The following is a 19,371-nucleotide window of genomic DNA, read 5'->3' on the forward strand; positions in this document are numbered from 1 at the left end:
AGCACTCACTCCCCATTCTTTCCATCCTGCAGTCAGTAGCAACCATAAATCTACTTTCTGTCTCTACGGATTTGCCTATTCTGGACATTTCAGGTGAATGGAATTACACATGTGGACTTCTATGACAGGTTTCCTTCACTTAGTATCCTGTTTTTAAGGCTCATTCATTTAGTGATATACATCAGTACTTTCGTTTTTATTAGTACAGGATATCGCACAAAAGGGTAATGCCATATTTTATTTACTCATCCACCATTTAATGGACATTTGGCTTGTTCCTAGTTTTGGGCTGTTAGGAATTATGTCATTATGAACATTAGTGTATACGTTTTTGTGTGGACAGAGCTTTTTAATTTTATTGAATATATACCTCAAGTAGAATTGCTAGATTGTGTGGTAATTTCTATTTTCCAGTCTCTTCAGCAGTGCATGAAGTTTCTAATTTCTCCACATCCTCACCAGAACTTTTTACTGTCTGTCTTTTTTATTGTAACTAACTATCCTAGTGGATGTGAAACAGCATCCCTTTGTGGTTTTGATTTACATATCCATAATGAATAATGAGCGTCTTTTCATGTGCTTATTGGTCATTTGTATATCTTTTTTGAGAAACAAATAGGATTGTGTTGAATCTGTAGATCGATTTGTAGAGTATTACCATCTTAACAATGTTAAGTTTTCTGATCCATGATCACGTTATATCTTTCGCTGCATTTATGTTTTCTTTAATTTCTTTTTACAATTTCTTTAAAAAAATTTTTTTTAATGTTTATTTTTGAGAGAGAGAGACAGAGCGTGAGTGGGGGAGGAGCAGAGAGAGAGGGAGACACAGAATCCAAAGCAGGGTCCAGGCTCTGAGCTGTTAGCACAGAGCATGAAGTGGAGCTTGAACCCACGAACAGTGAGATCATGACCTGAGCTGAAGTTGGGTGCTTCACCGACTGAGCCACCCATGCGCCCCTACAATTTCTTTTATGTAGGCTTTATGCACAATGTAGGGCTTGAACTCACAGCCCTGAGATCAAGACTTGCATGCTCTACCGAATGAGCCAGGCAGGTGCCCTATTCTTTCATTTCTTTTTTTAAAAAATTGTAAAGGGGTGCCTTGGTCAGTTAAGTGTCCAATTCTCGATTTTGGCTCAGGACACGATCTCATGGGTTGCATGTTGGGTTCTGTGCTGACAGCATGGAGCCTGCTTGTGGTCCTCTCCCTGCCCCTCCTCTGCTTGTGCATGCACACACACACACTCTCTCTCTGTCAAAATAAATGAATAAATAAACATTAAAAAAATTTTAACAACCTACTGAGATATAACTCACAATAATATTACATAGTTTACCAACTTAAATTGTACAATTTCATCATTTTTGGTACATTTAGAGTTGTGACACCTTTGCCACAGTTAATTTGAGAACATATTCATCATCCTCAAAAGAAACCCTGCATGCATTAGTACATACTTCCCACTTTTTCCTAACCTCTCACTTATAGTCTGAGGCAAATACTTATCTAATTTCTGTCCCTATAGATTTACCTATTCTGGAGATTTCCTATAAATCATACAATATATAGCCTTTTGTGACTGACTTCTTTCATTTAACACAATGTGTTTTGGCATGTATTGTTACCTGCCTGCTTTTTATTGCCAAATAGTATTCCATTTTATAGATATGACACATTTTACTTATTCATCCATCAGCTGATGATGGACATTTGGATTTCTTTCACTTTTTGGTTATTACAAATACTGTTGCTTTGAATATTCATGTGTAAATTTTGATATGGACATCTGTACCTCCTTTAATTCCTTTTAACAATGTTTGTAGTTTTGCATAAGTCTCGAACTTCTTTTGTTAATTTCTTATCAGGATTTTATTCTTTTTGATGTTGTAAATAGAATTGGTGTTTTTTTTTAAATTTTTTAATGTTTATTTTATTTTTGAGAGAAAGAGACAGAGCGTGAGGGGGAGAGGGACAGAGAGAGACACAGGGAGAGGGACACAGAATCGGAAGCAGACTCCTGGCTCCAAGCCGTCAGCACAGAGCCCGATGTGGGGCCCGAACTCATGAACCACGAGATCATGACCTGAGCTGAAGTCGGATGCTCAACCAACTGAGCCACCTAGGCGCCCCTAGAATTGTTTTCTTAACGTCAATTTTACATTGTTTATTGGTAGAGTGTAGAATAAAATTGATTTTTAGATTTGGGGTGCCTGGGTGGCTCAGTCGGTTAAGCATCTGACTTTGGCTCAGGTCATGATCTCACGATTTGTGAGTTGAAGCCCTGCATCGGACCCTGCTGACAGGTTAGAGCCTGGAGCCTGCTTTGGATTCTGTGTCTCCCTCTCTCTCTGCTCCTCCTCCACTCATACTCTGTGTGTGTGTCTCTCTCTCTCTCAAAAATAAACATTAAAACTTTTTAAATTGATTTTTGCATTGATCTTGTATCCTGCAACCTTGCTGAATTTCTTTATTAAATCTTAAAGTTTTCTGGAGGATTCCATTTTATTTTTCCAAAGTGAAAATGTGTCTTTGGTATGTATCCCGTATATATACTTCCTCCATTTTTAAAAAAAATCTTTTCTTTCCATTTGCAACTCTATTGTCCACTTTTGTTTAAATTCTTGCTTCTCTTATACTACCACTATATTTGTATATCATGTGAATTAGATCACTTCAAAGATATCCTGAACAAATCTTCAAATAATAGTATATTCACATGAACTGATTAACAAACATGGATCAATATACGAAAGTAATGAGGCAAACAGTTTCTCAAACTTAGAATGTTTATGAAGAATGATCTTTGTATATATCAATTTGTGATTGTCCATTGACACATGGTGGAAAGAAAGTACAGGGCATTTCTAAAGGATAGATTGGATGCCTCAAGAAGACATGACAGATAAAGATGCAGAGTTGATTGGGATCAGAGAGTCTTCAGTAGGAGCCAAGATAGTGCAGAACTACTGGAGTCAAAATCAGGGAAATCTGGACTTATTTTGTGACCCACACCAAAAAATCTCTGAAAATAAAAATACTTATCGTGTTGTTCCAAATTTGTTTTCAAATTATTACTTCAGACTTCAGCTTAGAGACAAGATGGAATAACAGGAACTTTATTTACTTTTCCTCCTAAAATGACCAAAAATCTAGACAAAACATATGAAACAATGGTTTTTTAAGACACTGGAGATTGGACAACAAAAGACAGTAATCACTGAGAGATGGGAAACAGATGATGTGAATTCTATGCTTCTCCTAGGTTAACGTCTTGAGACAGGTTTCAGGCCATGGTATAAGGAGAGGGAACTCAGCCAAAGCCCAGGGATTCTCTGAGTTGAGAAGATGGGGCAGGGTCTGGAAAGACCAAGGCTTCTACAATTCACTGGACAGGTTACAAAAGAGGAGAGGGCTACCCAAAGAAATAACTGTGGTCGATTTGTGGAGTCTCATCTTAACAATGCATGGATAGGAGGAAACCATCCAAGATCAAGGAAAGAACTATCCGAGATGATTAGAGAGAACAATGCCCAGTGTATACACAGGGCCTGGAATAGTTCTGTATCCCACCAGTCAGACTGGAAATCTTATAATTCTTGGGACATTGGGTACAAAACTCAGAAAGGTCTTGCCTTGTAGTAGGGATATGAAGCTAAATGCTCCTCTGATCCCATCTAACAAACCTTAAAGGACCCCCGATATTTGAACAAACATTCAACCAAAGAAGATACATAGATAACACAAAAGCATACTTAACTATGCTCAACATCATTAGTCATTAGGGAAATTCATATTAAAATCACAATGAAGGGCACCTGGCTGGCTCAGTCGAAAGAGCATGTGACTCTTGATTTGGGGATCATAAGTTCTAGCCCCATACTGGGTATAGAGGTTACTAAAAAATAAATAAACTTAAAAAAAAAATCACAGTGAGATGCTACCACTTACCTATTAGAATGGGTAACATTAAAATGTCTGACCATACCAAGTGTTGGTGAGAATGTGGAGAAAAAGGAATTCTTACATACTGCTGGTAGGAATGTAAAATGAAACAACCCTCTTGGAAAACAGTTTGGCGGTCTGATTCTGGCACCAGTTCTGATGTGTGGGGTTTTTTTTTTTTTCACATCACCAAGTAATTTTCTGACACCAGCTGGGTGTCCTATAGTCCACTGAATTCCTACACTACCTACATGAAGATAGCATCAATCCCAAAGGTTAAGGGCTCAGTCCTACGAGACTGTCTCCCACCTACCCACCCCACTTCTGACACAATCACAAGACCAGGTGTCACTGGTACTTCTGACCAACTGCTACAGATTGGAGGTTCTAAGGACTCTTCTCCCTGGGTTTGAGTAATTTTCTAGAGCTGCTCACAAAATTCAGGAAACATTTTAATTACTAGATTGTCAGTTTATTACAAAAGGTTGACTGAGGAACAGCCAGATGGAAGAGATGCGTAAGGCAAGGTGTTGGAAAAGAGGCATGAAGCATCCATGCTCCAAGCACTCCACTCTCTCTTCCCAAATCTACATGTGTTCACCAACCCAGAAGCCCCCAAACACTCTCCCATGGAGAGTGTGAATCATTACCTGTGATTGATTAAATCATTAGCCGTTGGTGATTGAACTCAATCTTCAGCCTGTCTCACTTCCCCAGAGGTTTGGGTGGGACTAAAAGTTCCAACCCTCCATTGTGGTTGGTTCCTTTAAAAAGGGCCTTCCACGGGGCACTTGGGTGGCTCAGTCAGTTAAGCATCTGACTTCCAGTCAGGTCATTATCTCACAGTTCATGAGTTCAAGCCCCGCATCAGGCTCTGTGCTGACAGCTGAAAGCTTGGAGCCTGCTTTGGATTCTGTGTCTCCCTCTCTCTCTGCCCCACTCCGCTTGCACTCTGTCTCTCAAAAATAAATAAACATTAAAATTAAATAAATAAAATAAAAAGGGTTTTCCAAAAGCCATCTCATTAATGAAGGCGCATTTATCACTCTTTTCAGGAAATTCCAAGGGTTTTAGCTCTGTGCTAAGTACTGAGAGAGAAAAAGACCAAATGTATATTTCTTATTACAAATCACAATATGTCAGGCAATATTTTAGAAAGTTTATACACACACTTAACATATGACCCAGCTATACTCCTGAGTAATTTGCCTTGGGGAAATGAAGAGTTCATAGTAGCTTTCTTTTTAATTGTCCAAACTAGAAATAACCCAATGTCTAACAGGTAAATGGATAAGCAATGTGTAGTGGGTCCAGACAATGAAATATTTATTACTCAGGAATAAAAAGAAATGAACTACTTATACATGAATGGATCAATCTCAAAGTAATTATGCTGGGTGAATGAAATCAGGCAAAAAAGTTCATATTGAAAGAGTTCCACTAGTGTAAACTTCTAGAAAATGCAAACTAATATACAGTGACTCTTATAAGCTGGTTAAATACCCCCCAAATGCATTTGTTGAAGTTCTAACCCTTACAACCTCAGGATATACCTGTATTTGGAGATAGGGTCTTTACAGAGGTAATTAAGTTAAAATGAAGTCACCAGAATGGGCCCTAATTTCATGTAACTGGTGTCCTAGAAGCAAATTTCTACTCTGATGGGTAGAGGGGAAAGTTCACCTTGAGAAGTCACAGTGAGAAGACAACGGTCTACAAAACCACAGGAAAAGGCCTCAAAAGAAATGAACTCTAAGGATACTTTGATCTCAGACTTCTAGCCTCCAGAACCGTGATAAAATAAACTACTGTTCTAGCCACCAGTCCATGGTATTTTATTATAGTAGGACTAGCCAACTAATGCAGTGACAGAGAGCAGATCAGTAGTTACATGGAGAGTTGAGGGCTGAGGAGGGACGGGGGGAAAGTGTTACAAAGGACAATAGGGGACTTAGAGAAGTAAGGGATATGTTTGCTGTCTTGACTGTGGTGATGGTTTCATGGCTATATAAATGCAGTATGCCAAGAGTTACCAAATTGCAAGCTTTAAATATGTACAGTGTATTGTGTGTCAATTGCACCCCCCAATAACGCTATTAAAATTTATTTTTGCTTAACTTTTATACCACTCTTAAGAGCAGCATGGTCCACATCTATTTTGGTTTTGGTTACTATGGTACATTTTTGTATTTTTCATTAATAAGCCTTATTGTATATACTTACTTTAATTTTATTTAACTTTATTATTATTTTTATTTTTTTTTATACTTACTTTAATTTTAAAATATTGATATTGCATTTTGCAACCATCTTAAGAAACATAATTTCATCATTAGATATCTTTGTCTGATGGTATTATATATAAAATAATGAGTACGATATTCAGAATGGAGTCTTTAAGGGGCACCTGAGTGGCTTAGTCAGTTAAGTGTTCGACTTTGGCTCAGGTCATGATCTCACCGTTCCTGGGTTTGAGCCCCGAGTAGGGCTTTGTGCTGACTGCTCAGACCCTGGAGCGTGCTTCAGATTCTGTCTCCTTCTCTGTCTCTCTCCTCCCACCCCATCCCCCTCAGCAACCCCCCACCATGCTGTGTGTGTGTGTGTGTGTGTGTGTGTGTGTGTCTCACTCTCAAAAATAAACATTAAAAAATTATTTTAAAAAAGATTAAAAAATTAAAAAAAACATGGAATCTTTAAGAATTGTTCATGATGATCTATAACACGAATTATGAGCTTGGGAGTTTAATTCCTACTCTCATGTTAATTTAAATATCCATGATTTCTTTTTCTTGGGTGGTGTATATCTGTTCCACTGCCACTATAGCAATATTCAAATGTTCCCAGATCTGTTGGCCGATCTTCGAAATCACCTAGGGAGACTGATAAAACAGATTCCTGCATCCTGTCCCCTGTTACTCTGGTTCAAGAAACCTGGAGTGAAGTTCAAAAGCCTTGTTTTTAACTTTTTTTATTAGAGAAAATTTCAGACACGTGTAAAACAGAAGTAATAGTATAATTAACACCCATGTACTTATCACCTAACTGCAACAATAATCATCTCATGGCCCAATCTTTGTTTCATTTATACCCATCCTCTCCCTTTAATTTCAGTGATCTCTGGTTTTGAGAAGTTCTCTGGGTGATCATGATTGTAAAGACACATGGACACACACACACACACACACATCATTAAAACACCCAATTCTATTCTAATTGTATGGGCATATTAAAATGTAAGCAATTTTCTCTTGTTGAACATTTAGATTATCTTCAATTTTTTGTTTATAAAGAAGGATATGATGTATAACCTAACACATAATTTTGACCAAATATTTAGGCCTTAACTACAGTTTGCATAATTATACATTTTCATTCTAAATATTTTCCTAATTGAGAGATTTATCGGGAATACATGAAAACATTTAATGAATATTTGTTGAATTATTAATCTAAATATGTAAAAACATTTTTAGTTGGGAAATACAAAATAATCTTAAATTCTATAAACCTACAAAGGATTTATAATCCCACTGGGGTTCTAAAGTAAATTCTCTGCGGGGTGCTTGGGTGGCTCAGTCAGTTAAGCTACTGACTCTTGATTTTGGCTCAGGTCATGATCTCACGGTTTGTGAGTTTGAGCCCCGCATCAGGCTCTGTGCTGACAGTGCAGAGCCTGTTTGGGATTCTCTCACCCTCTCTCTCTGCCCTTCTCCCCTTGTACTCTCTCTCTCTTTCTCTCTCTCTGTCTCTCTCAAAATAAATAAATATTACAAAAAATAAAGTAGGGCCGCCTGTGTGACTCAGTTGGTTAAGCATCCAACTTTGGCCAGGTCATGATCTTGCAGTTCATAAGTTCGAGCTCCACGTCGGGCTCTGTGCTGGCAGTGCAGAGCCTGGAGCCCACTTCGAGTTCTGTACCTCCCTCTTTCTCTGCCCCTCCCCTGCTCACTCTCTGTCTCTCTGTCTCCCTCTCAAAAATAAATAAACGTTAAACAAAAATTAAAAAAAAATTAAATTCCCTGCAATGTGATTTTGTGAGTTTGCTTTGGTGAAGGTGGGAATTGAGAGGTGGTAGTGTAAGGAGGGGTAAAAAAGACTGGAAATATGTGGGTGTTTATATATAGAGATGACAGATTCTGACTACCTGCTTGTATAAGAGCCTCAGTCTACTGTGAGGTCTTTCCAGCTTGGTCATGGCCATGTGTTCACCTTGCAAGGAAGTAACAGCTGTGATAAGAAACTAAACCATAATTGGACTTCTCCAATTATACTGATAATAAGATTTCAGGACTACAGTTCAAGTACTGTGGTTTGGAGTTCAGTTTGTTTCCTGAAGTACAGGTGGGTGTTCCCTCTCCTCTCCATTAGGTATTCATTTATATTGGGGGTGGGCAAAGGTCTAATGACATACACTTGCTTTGGTCTTACCAAGCAGTCAGGCAGTGAAGCAGTGTTGCAATTAGCTAAAATGGCCAGTGTGAGATGTTGCCTCATACTGGAGCCTGGGGTTTGAGACAGAAAGGACTCAGCTACCCTAACTCTTGGGATCTCTAAACAAACTTCTTGCAATATCTCTGTGAAGAGTTTGTAAATGAAACACACAAACCATAACATAAAATCTTTTTTTTTCTCATTTCACTCTTTTTTTTTTCTTAATTTGAGAGAGAGAGAGAGAGAGTATGAGCTGGGGAGAGGGCTGGGGTTGGGGGGGGAAGGGTGGTGAGGAGAGAGAGACAGAGACAGAGAGAGAGAGAGAGAGAGAGAGAGAGAGAGAGAGAGAGAATCTTAAGTGGGCTTCGTGCTTAGTGCAGAACCTGATGACCTGAGCCCAAATCAAGAGTTGGTTGCTCAACCAACTGAGCCACCCAGGCACCCTCTTTTCTCATTTCATTCTATTATTACATAATAAATAAGGTTCCTTTTCTGAGTGATAATTCCATAAAATATAAATTGGGAAAGTATCTCCATCATATAAACCTTTTCTTACTTTGCCTGAGCATTAAACTATTTCATTCTCAGGGTTCCTGGGTAGCTCAGTCAGTTGAGAGATCAGCTCTTGATTTCAGCTTAGGTCATGATCTCAGGGTTCATGGGATTGAGCCCCCAGTCGTGCTCTGTGCTGGCAGTGTGGAGCCTGCTTGGGATTCTCTCTCTCCCTTTTCTCTGCCCCTCCCCCTTCTCACACTCTAAGGCTCTCTCAAAATAAACATTTAAAAAATAAATTATCTCATTGTCTAAAAATTGGTTTTCAATCTATTTTGACTATACTTCTTTATTTTTTCTCATCTACTCCAGAGAATGAATGAAGATCAAGCAAAAATAAGACATCTACCACGGTGATTTATCATTAAGTCATTTGATAAATGTTTATCATGTTTTTTTGAGTACCTATCATATAAACTCAAATGCTTGGTATTAGAGCACTTGAGGCAACTGGTTTTAGGAGGAAGATGAATTTACTTTTAGAAATGTTGTATTTTAGGTTGAAATGCTTAGTATGGATTGGAGATAGGAGGTTAAAGTTTGGAAAAGAGAATAGGATTAAATAAAGTTGAAGCTGGAACATGGGGGAAACCTCCATATTTAGAAAATAGGGGAGAGGAGGACAAAGAAAAGAAATCAGCAAAGGAGAAGTAGCCTAAATATTAAGATAGTTATATTCATAAAGGTAAGAAAAGTTTCATAAGAGGAGGTTGTTGGGGTGCCTGGGTTGCTCAGTCAAATATCTGACTTCATCTCAGGCCATGATCTCATGGTTTATGGGTTTGAGCCCCACATTGGGCTCTGTGATGACAGCTCAGAGCCTGGAGCCTGCCTCAGATTCTGTGTCTCTCTCTCTTTCTGCCCCTCCCCTGCTCACACTCTGTCTCTATCTCTTAAAAATTAATAAATGTTAAAAGAGGAGGTTGTCATGGGACCTGGGGGGCTCAGCCAGTTAGGTGTCTGACTCTTAATCTCTGCTCAGGTCATGATCTCATGGTTTGTATGTTTAAGCCCCACATCAGGCTCTGTGCTGACAGTGCAGAGTCTGCTTGGGATTCTCTCTCTGTCCCTCCCTTACTCTCTCTCTCTCTCTCTCTCTCTCTCAAAATAAATAAATAAATAAATAAATAAATAAATAAATAAATAGGAGGTTGTCACAGTGTCAAAGGTAGCAGCTGAAAGAGAATGGGGATTGGTGATGAAGAAAGTCATTTGTTGAAATAATCTTGGAAAACCATTGGGAAAGTTCTTTTAACATTTAGGTTTCCAAAATTTTCAGAAAAAAAAAATTTCTGAACTTCTTAGAAAAAAAATATGTTCTGTTCAACTCAGGAAGTAACTTTCTTTTTAATGTTTATTATCTTAGTTTTGAGAGACAGAGAGAGAGAGAGAGAGAGAGAGAGAGAAAACTAGTGGGGGAGGGGCAGAGAGAGAGAGAGAGACAGGGTCTGAAGCTGACAGCCTCTGCACTGACAGCAGAGAGCCCAATGTGGGGCTCAAACCCACAAACTATGAAATCATGACCAGAGCCCAAGTCAGACGCTTAACCAACTGAGCCACCCAGGCACCCAGGAAGTAACTCATAAATACGTTTTATTTGGTCTCAGATGTTACTAGCTATTTCATATTGGAAGAAAAATATGCTAGAATACATAAATTAAGTAGTTGTAACAAGAACAACAAAAAATGAGGCGCCTGGGTGGCGCAGTCGGTTAAGCGTCCGACTTCAGCCAGGTCACGAGCTCGCGGTCCGTGAGTTCGAGCCCCGCCTCAGGCTCTGGGCTGATGGCTCAGAGCCTGGAGCCTGTTTCCGATTCTGTGTCTCCCTCTCTCTGCCCCTCCCCCGTTCATGCTCTGTCTCTCTCTGTCCCAAAAATAAATAAACGTTGGAAAAAAAAAAAAAAGAACAACAAAAAATGGTTAAATAAGTTTATTTTTATCTCACAAAATGGTCTTAAAGACCATGGAGCAATTAGAGACTCTGGTTCCTTCACCTCCTTGCTCTGTCATCTCTTAGGGATCAATGTTTAGTTTCTTTTTTTTTTTTTTTTTTACATTTATTTATTTTTGAGACACAGAGAGAGACAGACCCCGAGCCGGGGAGGAGCAGAGTGAGAGGGAGACACAGAATCCAAAGCAGGCTCCAGGCTCTGAGCTGTCTGCATGGAGCCCGATGTGGGGCTCAAACCCATGAACTGTGAGATCATGACCTGATCCAAAGTTGGACACTTAACTGACTGAGCCACCAAGGTGCCCCAATGCTGGCTTAGTTTTGCCCATGTTTTCAAAACAGCTCCTGGGACATAGGAAAGGCAGTAGAGGGCAGAAGGATTCATCTTTAATGAGATGACCTGGAAGTTAAATGCATCAATTCTGCTCACATTCCATTAGCCTAAAACAGTCACATGGTCACATTTAGTTTCAAGGTAGGTTGAGAAATGTGGTAGGTTGAGAAAAGCTGAGTAGTCATGCATTCAGCTAATATTCAGGAGAAATAAAATTGGAAGTGGAACAGAGTAGTCATTAGCACATAGGGTCTGAAAGAGGTCTTTCTTCATAAGGTAAGTTTTTGTAGAATTCAATTACTTTTGCCCAAAAGATTCTTACTCCATTAATTTTATAAATTAAAAAAAAATTCCCCTTACTGGCTAGTTTACTAGAGAACTAGTAAAACCATGAAGGATATTAAATTATTGTGATTATTTTCATGAATTATTGAAATACATTCTATGTCTACCTAGTAAAGAAAAACAATGGAATATTAGATTTGTATTTCTTATTGTATTAGATTTGTATTACTTATTGATTTCTGGGTAACAAATTATTCCAAAATTTAGGAGCTTACTACAATAAACATTATCTCACAGGTTTTTTTTTAATTTTTATTTTTTTTAATTTGAAAGAGAGAGAGAGAGAGCACGAGTGGGGAAGAGGAGCAGAGGGAGAGAGGGAGAGGATCCCAAGCAGGTTCCATGCTGTTGATGCAGAGCCTGATGAGGGGCTCAATTTCACAACTGTGAGATCATGACCCAAGCCGAAATCAAGAGTCAGATGTTTAACTGACTGGGCCACCCAGGCACGCCATCTCACATAGTTTCTGAAGTTAGGAATATTAGAATCTCAGAATTAAGAATCTCAGGGCTTAGCTGGATGGTTTTGGCTCAGGATTTCTCATGAGGTTGCAGTTAAAATTTCAGCCAAGGCTGTGGTTATCTGAAAGCTTGACTAGATTGGAGAATTCACTTCAAAACTAACTCAGTGTCTCTTGGCAGAAGTCTCTAGTTCCTTACCAAGAGACCTTCTCTGCTAAGCCTGCTCAGGACCCATGGCAAACAGCTTCCACCAGAGTCACCTACAAGAGGAGTGCAAGAGAGCAACAAAACACATCTTATGACCTCTTAGAAGTGACATACCATCATTTTTGCTCTATTCTATTGATCATGTAGACCAACTTTGATACAGGGTGGAGAGATTATACAAGAGTGTGAATATCAAAAGGCAGGGATCACTGGGGCCCATCTTAGAGACTGGCTACCACAGTACCTACCTTTTGTTGGGGGAAAAAAAAACCTCCAGAGAATCTATTGTTTTTTGTTTTTTTGTTTTTTTTAGAAAGAGGAAGTGTGAGGAGGGAGAAAGGGAGAGAGAGGAGGGGGACAGAGAGACTCTTAAGCAGGCTCTATGCTCAGCACAGAGCCCAATGTGGGGCTCTATCCTATGACCCTGGGATCTTGACCTGAGCCAAAATCAAGAGTCAGATGCTCAACTTACTGAGCCACCCAGGCACCCTGAATCTATTGTTTTCTAAAATAAAAAACTTCCATCCAAAAGTTTGTACAATTATTTGTTCCAGTTTGTCAGTGCAAACAAACGAACTTGAGGCATTTACTGTGCACAAGAAAAAAAAAGTTGGCACATGTGCATAAGATGATTTGATTAGTTTCATTAAGCTCTCAGGAACATTCGGTCTTTGAGGTTTTATTTGATTAAAATGTCTGTTTAAAGAATTCTTCACTTTAGGGGGTGCCTGGCTGGCTCAGTTGTCAGAGCATGCCACTCTTGTTCTAAGGGTTGTGAGTTCAAGCCACTGTTAGGCATAGAGATCACTTAAAAACTAAAGATGAAAAGAGAAGAGGTCTTCACTTTAGCTGTTCACAAATGGCTTCCTCACAGCAAACATCTTCAATCAGATGTGGTTTCTTGAAAAGTTTCAGAAGTTACTGTTAAGAAGTTCCTTTGAAAGTGAGTTTCTGTAATTTTGGATCCAGTTTAAAGTCATAGGATCCTTTAGCCTTGTCTGAACAGTGAGCTATATTTGGGGATTTGGCATACAGAGGGTCTGTCTTGGATTAGGTCTCAAAATACCTAAAGGATTTCCTTAAACAGGCCCCGGGTCAGATACAACAGGTGTTTCACTTCTAATTTTGGAAAGAGAAGCAGCCAGTTGAGAGTGAGGCTGTTCTGCACTCATTCAGCAGGACTGAGAACAATAAGTAATTTTGCCCCGACATAAAATGTAGAAAAGACTGGAAATGTGTTATTCTTCTAATACTTCTGATAACAAACCACAGTTTTAGAAGACAACATAGAATTTTGATGAGTTTTGATAAAGGCTTCTGTTTTCTTAGTACTTGATAAATTTGTTTAAAATTAATGAAAGTGCACGTTAGTGTCAGGTTCTATACTAGAATGCTTATTTAAATGGTCACGTACATTCTTATTTGGATTACACCACTGTCAGTGAATTAAATTTTTGTAATGGAAAATAAAGACGTTGTAGAATAAATGATTTATCTGGTTTCCCCTACTTTTCAAAATATTTCAAAGGAATTTGGGGGCTTTAGAAGATGGTGATATTACTTTATTAAAAAATATATATGTAAGCACATTTAAATAAGATTAAAATATGTCTAGGCTTTAAAATAAAAATATGCTTGGGGTGCCTGGGTGGCTCAGTCGGTTGAGTGTCCAACTTCGGCTCAGGTCATGATCTCACGGTTGTGAGTTCGAGCCCACGTCGGGCTCTGTGCTGACAGCTCAGAGCCTGGAGCTTGCTTCAGATTCTGTGTCTCCTTCTCTCTCTGCCCCTCCCCCACTCACACTCTGTCTCTCTCTGTCTCTCAAAAATAAATAAATGTTAAAAAAAATTTAAAAAAATATGCTTGAAACACACCACCCCAAATGCAATTATTGTGCATATAAAAATGAGCAAAACTAGGGGCGCCTGGGTGGGTCAGTTGGTTGAGCGTCCTAGGGGCGCCTGGGTGGGTCAGTTGGTTGAGCGTCCGACTTCGGCTCAGGTCATGATCTCAAGGCTTGTGAGTTCGAGCCCCACGTGGGGCTTTGTGCTGACCGCTCAGAGCCTGGAGCCTGCTTCTGCTTCTGTGTGTTCCTCTGTCTCTGCCCCTAACCCACTCGCATTCTGTCTCTCTCTCAAAAATAAACAAACATTAAAAAAAATAAAAAAAAAATAAAAATGAGCAAAACTTTGGGGTACCTCGCTGGCTCAGTTGGCAGGGTGTGCTTTTCTTAAAGTCAGGGTAGTGAGTTCAAGCCCCATACTGAGTGTGGGGCCAAAAAAAAAAAAAAAAACGGTAAAAAAGAAAAATGAGTAAAGCTTTGTATTTGATTGACTTAAAAAAAAATTAAAGCAATGCAATCACGACCATTTCAACTACAAAACAAGAGTTGATAAATTTTTAAATGTGAGGTCCCTGGAAATATAAGTTTCTAATATGGCCTCATGATATTCAGCAATGTAATCTTAACATGACATACACAGTAGATTCCTCATAAATACATATTGAACATGAGATTAGATTCAGAAATTCTTATTGAAGGAATACTAAAATAAATATTAGAAAAGGTATCGTTTTCTTTTGGCACATCAGAAAGTCTGTTGCTTATAAAATTAATACTATAGAATCTATTCATTTTAAGAATTCAATACTTAAGCTTTACAGTTTAGATATTACTTTACTTTGAATTCCTCTATGGGTTTAAAAAGCAAGACATGTTAAAAAAAACTCGCGCCATGTTGTAAGTAGTAGTAAACTTGGTAATTATTTTTGAGTGAAATGAGAAATATATGCTATGTAAATATTTTTAAAGATAGGTTTAACTTCAATAGGTTTGACTTGAACCTGCATTTTTCTAAAACACTGCATTCCAAAGTATTTCTCTACAAAATGTGTAAAATTTAATATTGGGACAAGAAAATTCATTTAGGTCACAATAACTTGTTATTACACAACTAGAGATAAAAATCTTCAAACATTAAGAATTCAAAATTCTAGAAGCTCCGAGGAAACCGAATACAGGCGTCATTAATGCTTACACCGAAAGTACTGAAAACAAATTTCTGAAACAGAATTTTCAGTAATTTGCGTTGGACTCTCACCATCTGGCCTGCCCTGGCCGTATCCGAGTTTGACTACATGTCTAAATCTAGAGTAACCCTACACTTTTCTCTTCTTCTCTTCCTTGTCCCCATAAGGCCTCAAGACTGGAGTAGAGTTTATGATTAACTGTGTATTTTGATAATTAGAACACCAAATGCGGTAGTATATTAGCACCGTGAAATTCTGGTGTCACAAAAACATATTGGATAAATTCTGGGTTCTAAAGCATAACGTATCATTCAGCTTCTAAGAGTAAAAAGTTGAGTTGGAAGCCTCAAACACTGCTGGAACCCACGGCAAATCCAGTATGTTATCAAGCAATTACAAGATGGATTTTTGAAGAAAAAATACTTTTTCTGACCAGTGACATCACTTTGTGCTGCGGTGTGCAGTTACAAAGGCAGGGTGAACACACTCTGTGGCAAAGACATCATCTTGCCATAGGGCAGGAGCTGTAGTCCTAATTTCTAAAAGGAATCGGCAGTCTACGGTTGATTTATGGACAGCCTGTGTCGTCCCGCACAGTGCCAGTTCCAGGAGACCTCGCCAATTAGCTCTCTTTTCTGCTTAAGCCGTTAAAGCCACCTCCATGGAAACGCCAGAAGAGGCCGGGGGGAGGGGAGCAGACAGGTGCGCCCTCTGTTTGGGAATACACAAAGGGCCGACCTAGCCGCCGCGGTGTCCCTGGCAACTCCACGCAAGCAGGGCGCGCGCACTTCTCGCGGGCCCGCGGCGCAGTAGGCAGCTGGGCGGGCGGGGCTGCGCGCGCAGGTCGCCCCGCATCGGCTCGCGGACACCCTCGGCCTGCTCGCGGACGCGGTGCCCGGGAAGCGCGAAGCCGGCTCCCGGCAGCGGCGGCGCCCGCGCTGTAGGGACTTGTAGTCCGCGTGCCTCCCAGGCACCTCCCCCGGGTAGGACGGTCCGCGCGTCCCCACCCTCCGCAAGCCGACTTCCTGCCGCTACCAAAACTACACCTCCCGGCGTCCTCTCCGCTGTGGGGCCGAAAGTGAAAACAAATTCTGGGCTGCGAGAGTGCTGCCCTCCGCCGGGCGCCCCCACCCGCTCTCCGCCCCTCCGGCGCCCTCCTGCGAGGTGGGGAAAGGAAAGGCCGCGTCTTTCTCTTTTGGCTTCCTCGGCTCCTAGGGTGGGGAGCGCGCGGGGGACGCAGGCCTCGCTTCCCCTGAGCCGGCCCCGCGCACGCGGGGTGCCGGGGGTTTCCTCGCCTCACCCCGGTCGGGACGAGGAAACTTGTGGGGGCGGCGACCCCCGGCTGTTTTCCTGAGCCGGGCAGCGACTTCTCACGTTCGGGGTTTCTTTAATTTGCCCCCGTTGCCGCCGGGCGCGTGGTCCCTCGGGAGGCGGCCGCGTGCGCACAGCCATGCATTAGGCAGGGCTCCCCTATGCGCGCGGGGAGCGCCGCCCGCTGCCTCGGGCCGCCGCCGCCTGCCGCCGCCCGCGGAGCCCGAGCCCGAGCCGCCGCCCCTCCTAGGCCGGGGCGTCGAGGAGCCGGCGGCGCGGCCATGTGGGGCTAGCCCGCGCCGCGCCTGGCCTGCAGTAGGACCGGCAACATGGAGGCGGCCGTCGGCGCTTCCGACGGCGTGGACCAGGGCGGCGCGGGGCCCCGCGAGGACGCGACGCCGATGGACGCCTATCTGCGAAAACTGGGCTTGTATCGGAAACTGGTCGCCAAGGACGGGTCGTGCCTGTTCCGAGCCGTGGCGGAGCAGGTAATGAGGTGGGGGACGGGGAAGGCTGGGTGGGAAAGAGGCGGCGGGCGGCTTTGCCGGCCGCCCACGTCCGGAGCAGCGCGTGGCCCGGCTGTCGTCACAGCGGTTCATTGTAACGCCGGAATGGGACACTTTCCTGGGTCTGGAGGCTGTAAATCGAAACTTAAAAACACATAAATTAACTGGGTGTTGTCCCTCTTGGTGTAGAGATAATGAGGACAACCTGTGAGGCCTGTTGAGCGCCTTGTTCGGTAGATTGATTGCCGGGGACTTGGCGAAATGATATTTTTCCATTCTGTTCCGCATTCACCTTCTCTCGGCTTTATAAGCACAGCGTTCACACCAGTAAACCGGTGTTTACTAGAGGAGGTGGTGCACCCGGCATAACTCGCTGAGCATTGTTTTTTCTCTACTGGACTTTGGAATGTGGGGGAGTCTAGTTCGTCGATGTCCGCTTGACTTCAGAGCGGAAAAATGTAGTTTGGGAAAGTCAGCCTTTTAAAAATATAACTGTTTTAAAACAATTGTCTTGGAGTAGATTCCACCCTCTGTTAGACTCTGCAAGGTTTACTAAAAATAATTTTCTTCTTAAAAGGCTGTTTTGGTGTTGGATGTTCTCTAGGCTCTTGACCGAATTTCCCCTGCTAATGGTCAAAATCATTTTCTAACAGGAAGATTTTTTTCTTTTATAAGAGAGTTTTTTCCATGTTACATAACAGTGTGTAGTTGGTATGCAGTCACCAAAACCCATCCTATATTGAAAAATAGCTGTAGAAATAGTTGGACAAAAGTTTCACATTACTGCCCTGGTGTGTATTTCATACCTTTCACAGTTTGCTTTCCTTCAGCTTAAGAGCTTTTCCTTCCTCTCTTCCCTTCCTGTGGAGTTTGTATGTTTCTGTTTTTCTCACCTTTTTTGAATGCTAAATAGTTTCCCAAAATTTCTACTTATGAATAAATGTTTTACTTAACATCTGTAGACTATTCTCATTTTTTTCAACTTCTGAGGGCCAGCTATATTCCAGAGGCCCTTGTTTTCGCATCTGTATCAAAAAAATTTTTTTTTCTAACATTGATTTAACTACATAAGCTTTGTATTATGTTGCTGGTGTTGTCATTCAGACATTCTTTGTACAGCTCCCTAAATCCAGCTCTTTTTCAGTTCATTAGATTTCTCTCATTTTTAGAAATTTAGGATGTTTCAGTGTTGTGGGATATGTTCACACACTCCCACCCCAGTCTTTACTGTTAGTAAACAGTCTGTCCCATTTGTGAATTTTCTGGATCTCCATCTGCCTTCCTTCTTCTTCCTCACCCTCCCGTGGACTCCTCAGCACCTCCGGAAGCAGGGGAAAGGGGTGGAAGTGAATTCATCAGCCCTTATTTATACATAGTGTTAGCTCTTGCAAGAGATTGGTAAGGAAGGAGGTAGAAATGAATTGAAATAAGGGAAGTATGGTGCTTATTTGGCATTGGGATTATCCAGATCCTAGTTTATATTGAAGTAGAAAACTGTGTGTAATTTCTATATTGTATGCCATAATCGGCAAACATGATTATACAGAAACCTCTCTTACTGAAGTGAGATCTCTATGTTTAGGTAAAAGGGGCAAAAGCTAGTGTCAAGAACTCATTACTCCTGTCATAGAACACATTTTATTGTATCTTGTAATAGGATTTCAATTAGATATAAGGAAATACCCCCTTTGATTATGTGATTATGATTTGTAGTATACTGAGCTTAGAAAGCTTAATACCATGAATTTTGGGGGAAGCTCATTTCTTCACTACACGAGGATTAAGGGTGTAGCCTTCGTGGCTTAAAGGCAAAGTGCATGTGTGTTGGGGTGGGAAGGGAAGTAACACCAAAGTCAGGCTTAAAGGGTGTGCTCTTTAAAAGTATGTACAAAAGATTTACTTTTTGGCCAACAGTTTTCCCAATAATATAAAAATAATTTATCATTTCTAAGAAGGAGCCAGAGTAAGTAATCTAATTGGCAGTCTTTGGGGGATAGGGTGGGGGAGAGACTACTCCTAGTCTTTCCTTCCAAATTACCTGATTTAGATAGGTCCTTCCCTTTTTACACTTCTGGACTTGGGCCTGCAGGAGGCCTGACCTGAATCAGCTCTGTGGCCATGGAGCTAAAAATAGGGCGCTCTTAGAGGATTTGCTAAAGCAGTATGTCTCGGCCTTTCCCCGTGTTTATCACTGTCTTGTCCCAAGTGAAGATTGGAAAGTCTCCTATTTTCTAGGTTGTGTGGGTGTGTGTATAATAATTAGCAGAGATATTTGTCTTAATATTTGTATTCTTCC

The 19,371-nt window shown here is 41.0% G+C and overlaps 1 protein-coding gene across 1 annotated transcript in view; it reads left to right on the top strand.

Moving 5' to 3' along the window:
* The first annotated feature begins 16,761 nt into the window (after window positions 1-16,761).
* The window catches only part of OTUD4 (OTU deubiquitinase 4), a 45,452-nt gene continuing 42,842 nt past the window's right edge, over window positions 16,762-19,371 (top strand). The window contains exon 1 of the mRNA XM_023252780.2: window positions 16,762-17,057. Coding sequence (XP_023108548.1) covers window positions 16,899-17,057 — 159 coding nt within the window. The 5' untranslated portion in view covers window positions 16,762-16,898. The remainder of the gene's footprint in view (window positions 17,058-19,371) is intronic.

Source organism: Felis catus, chromosome B1 (assembly GCF_018350175.1).
Source record: "Felis catus isolate Fca126 chromosome B1, F.catus_Fca126_mat1.0, whole genome shotgun sequence".
Lineage (NCBI taxonomy): Eukaryota > Metazoa > Chordata > Mammalia > Carnivora > Felidae > Felis > Felis catus.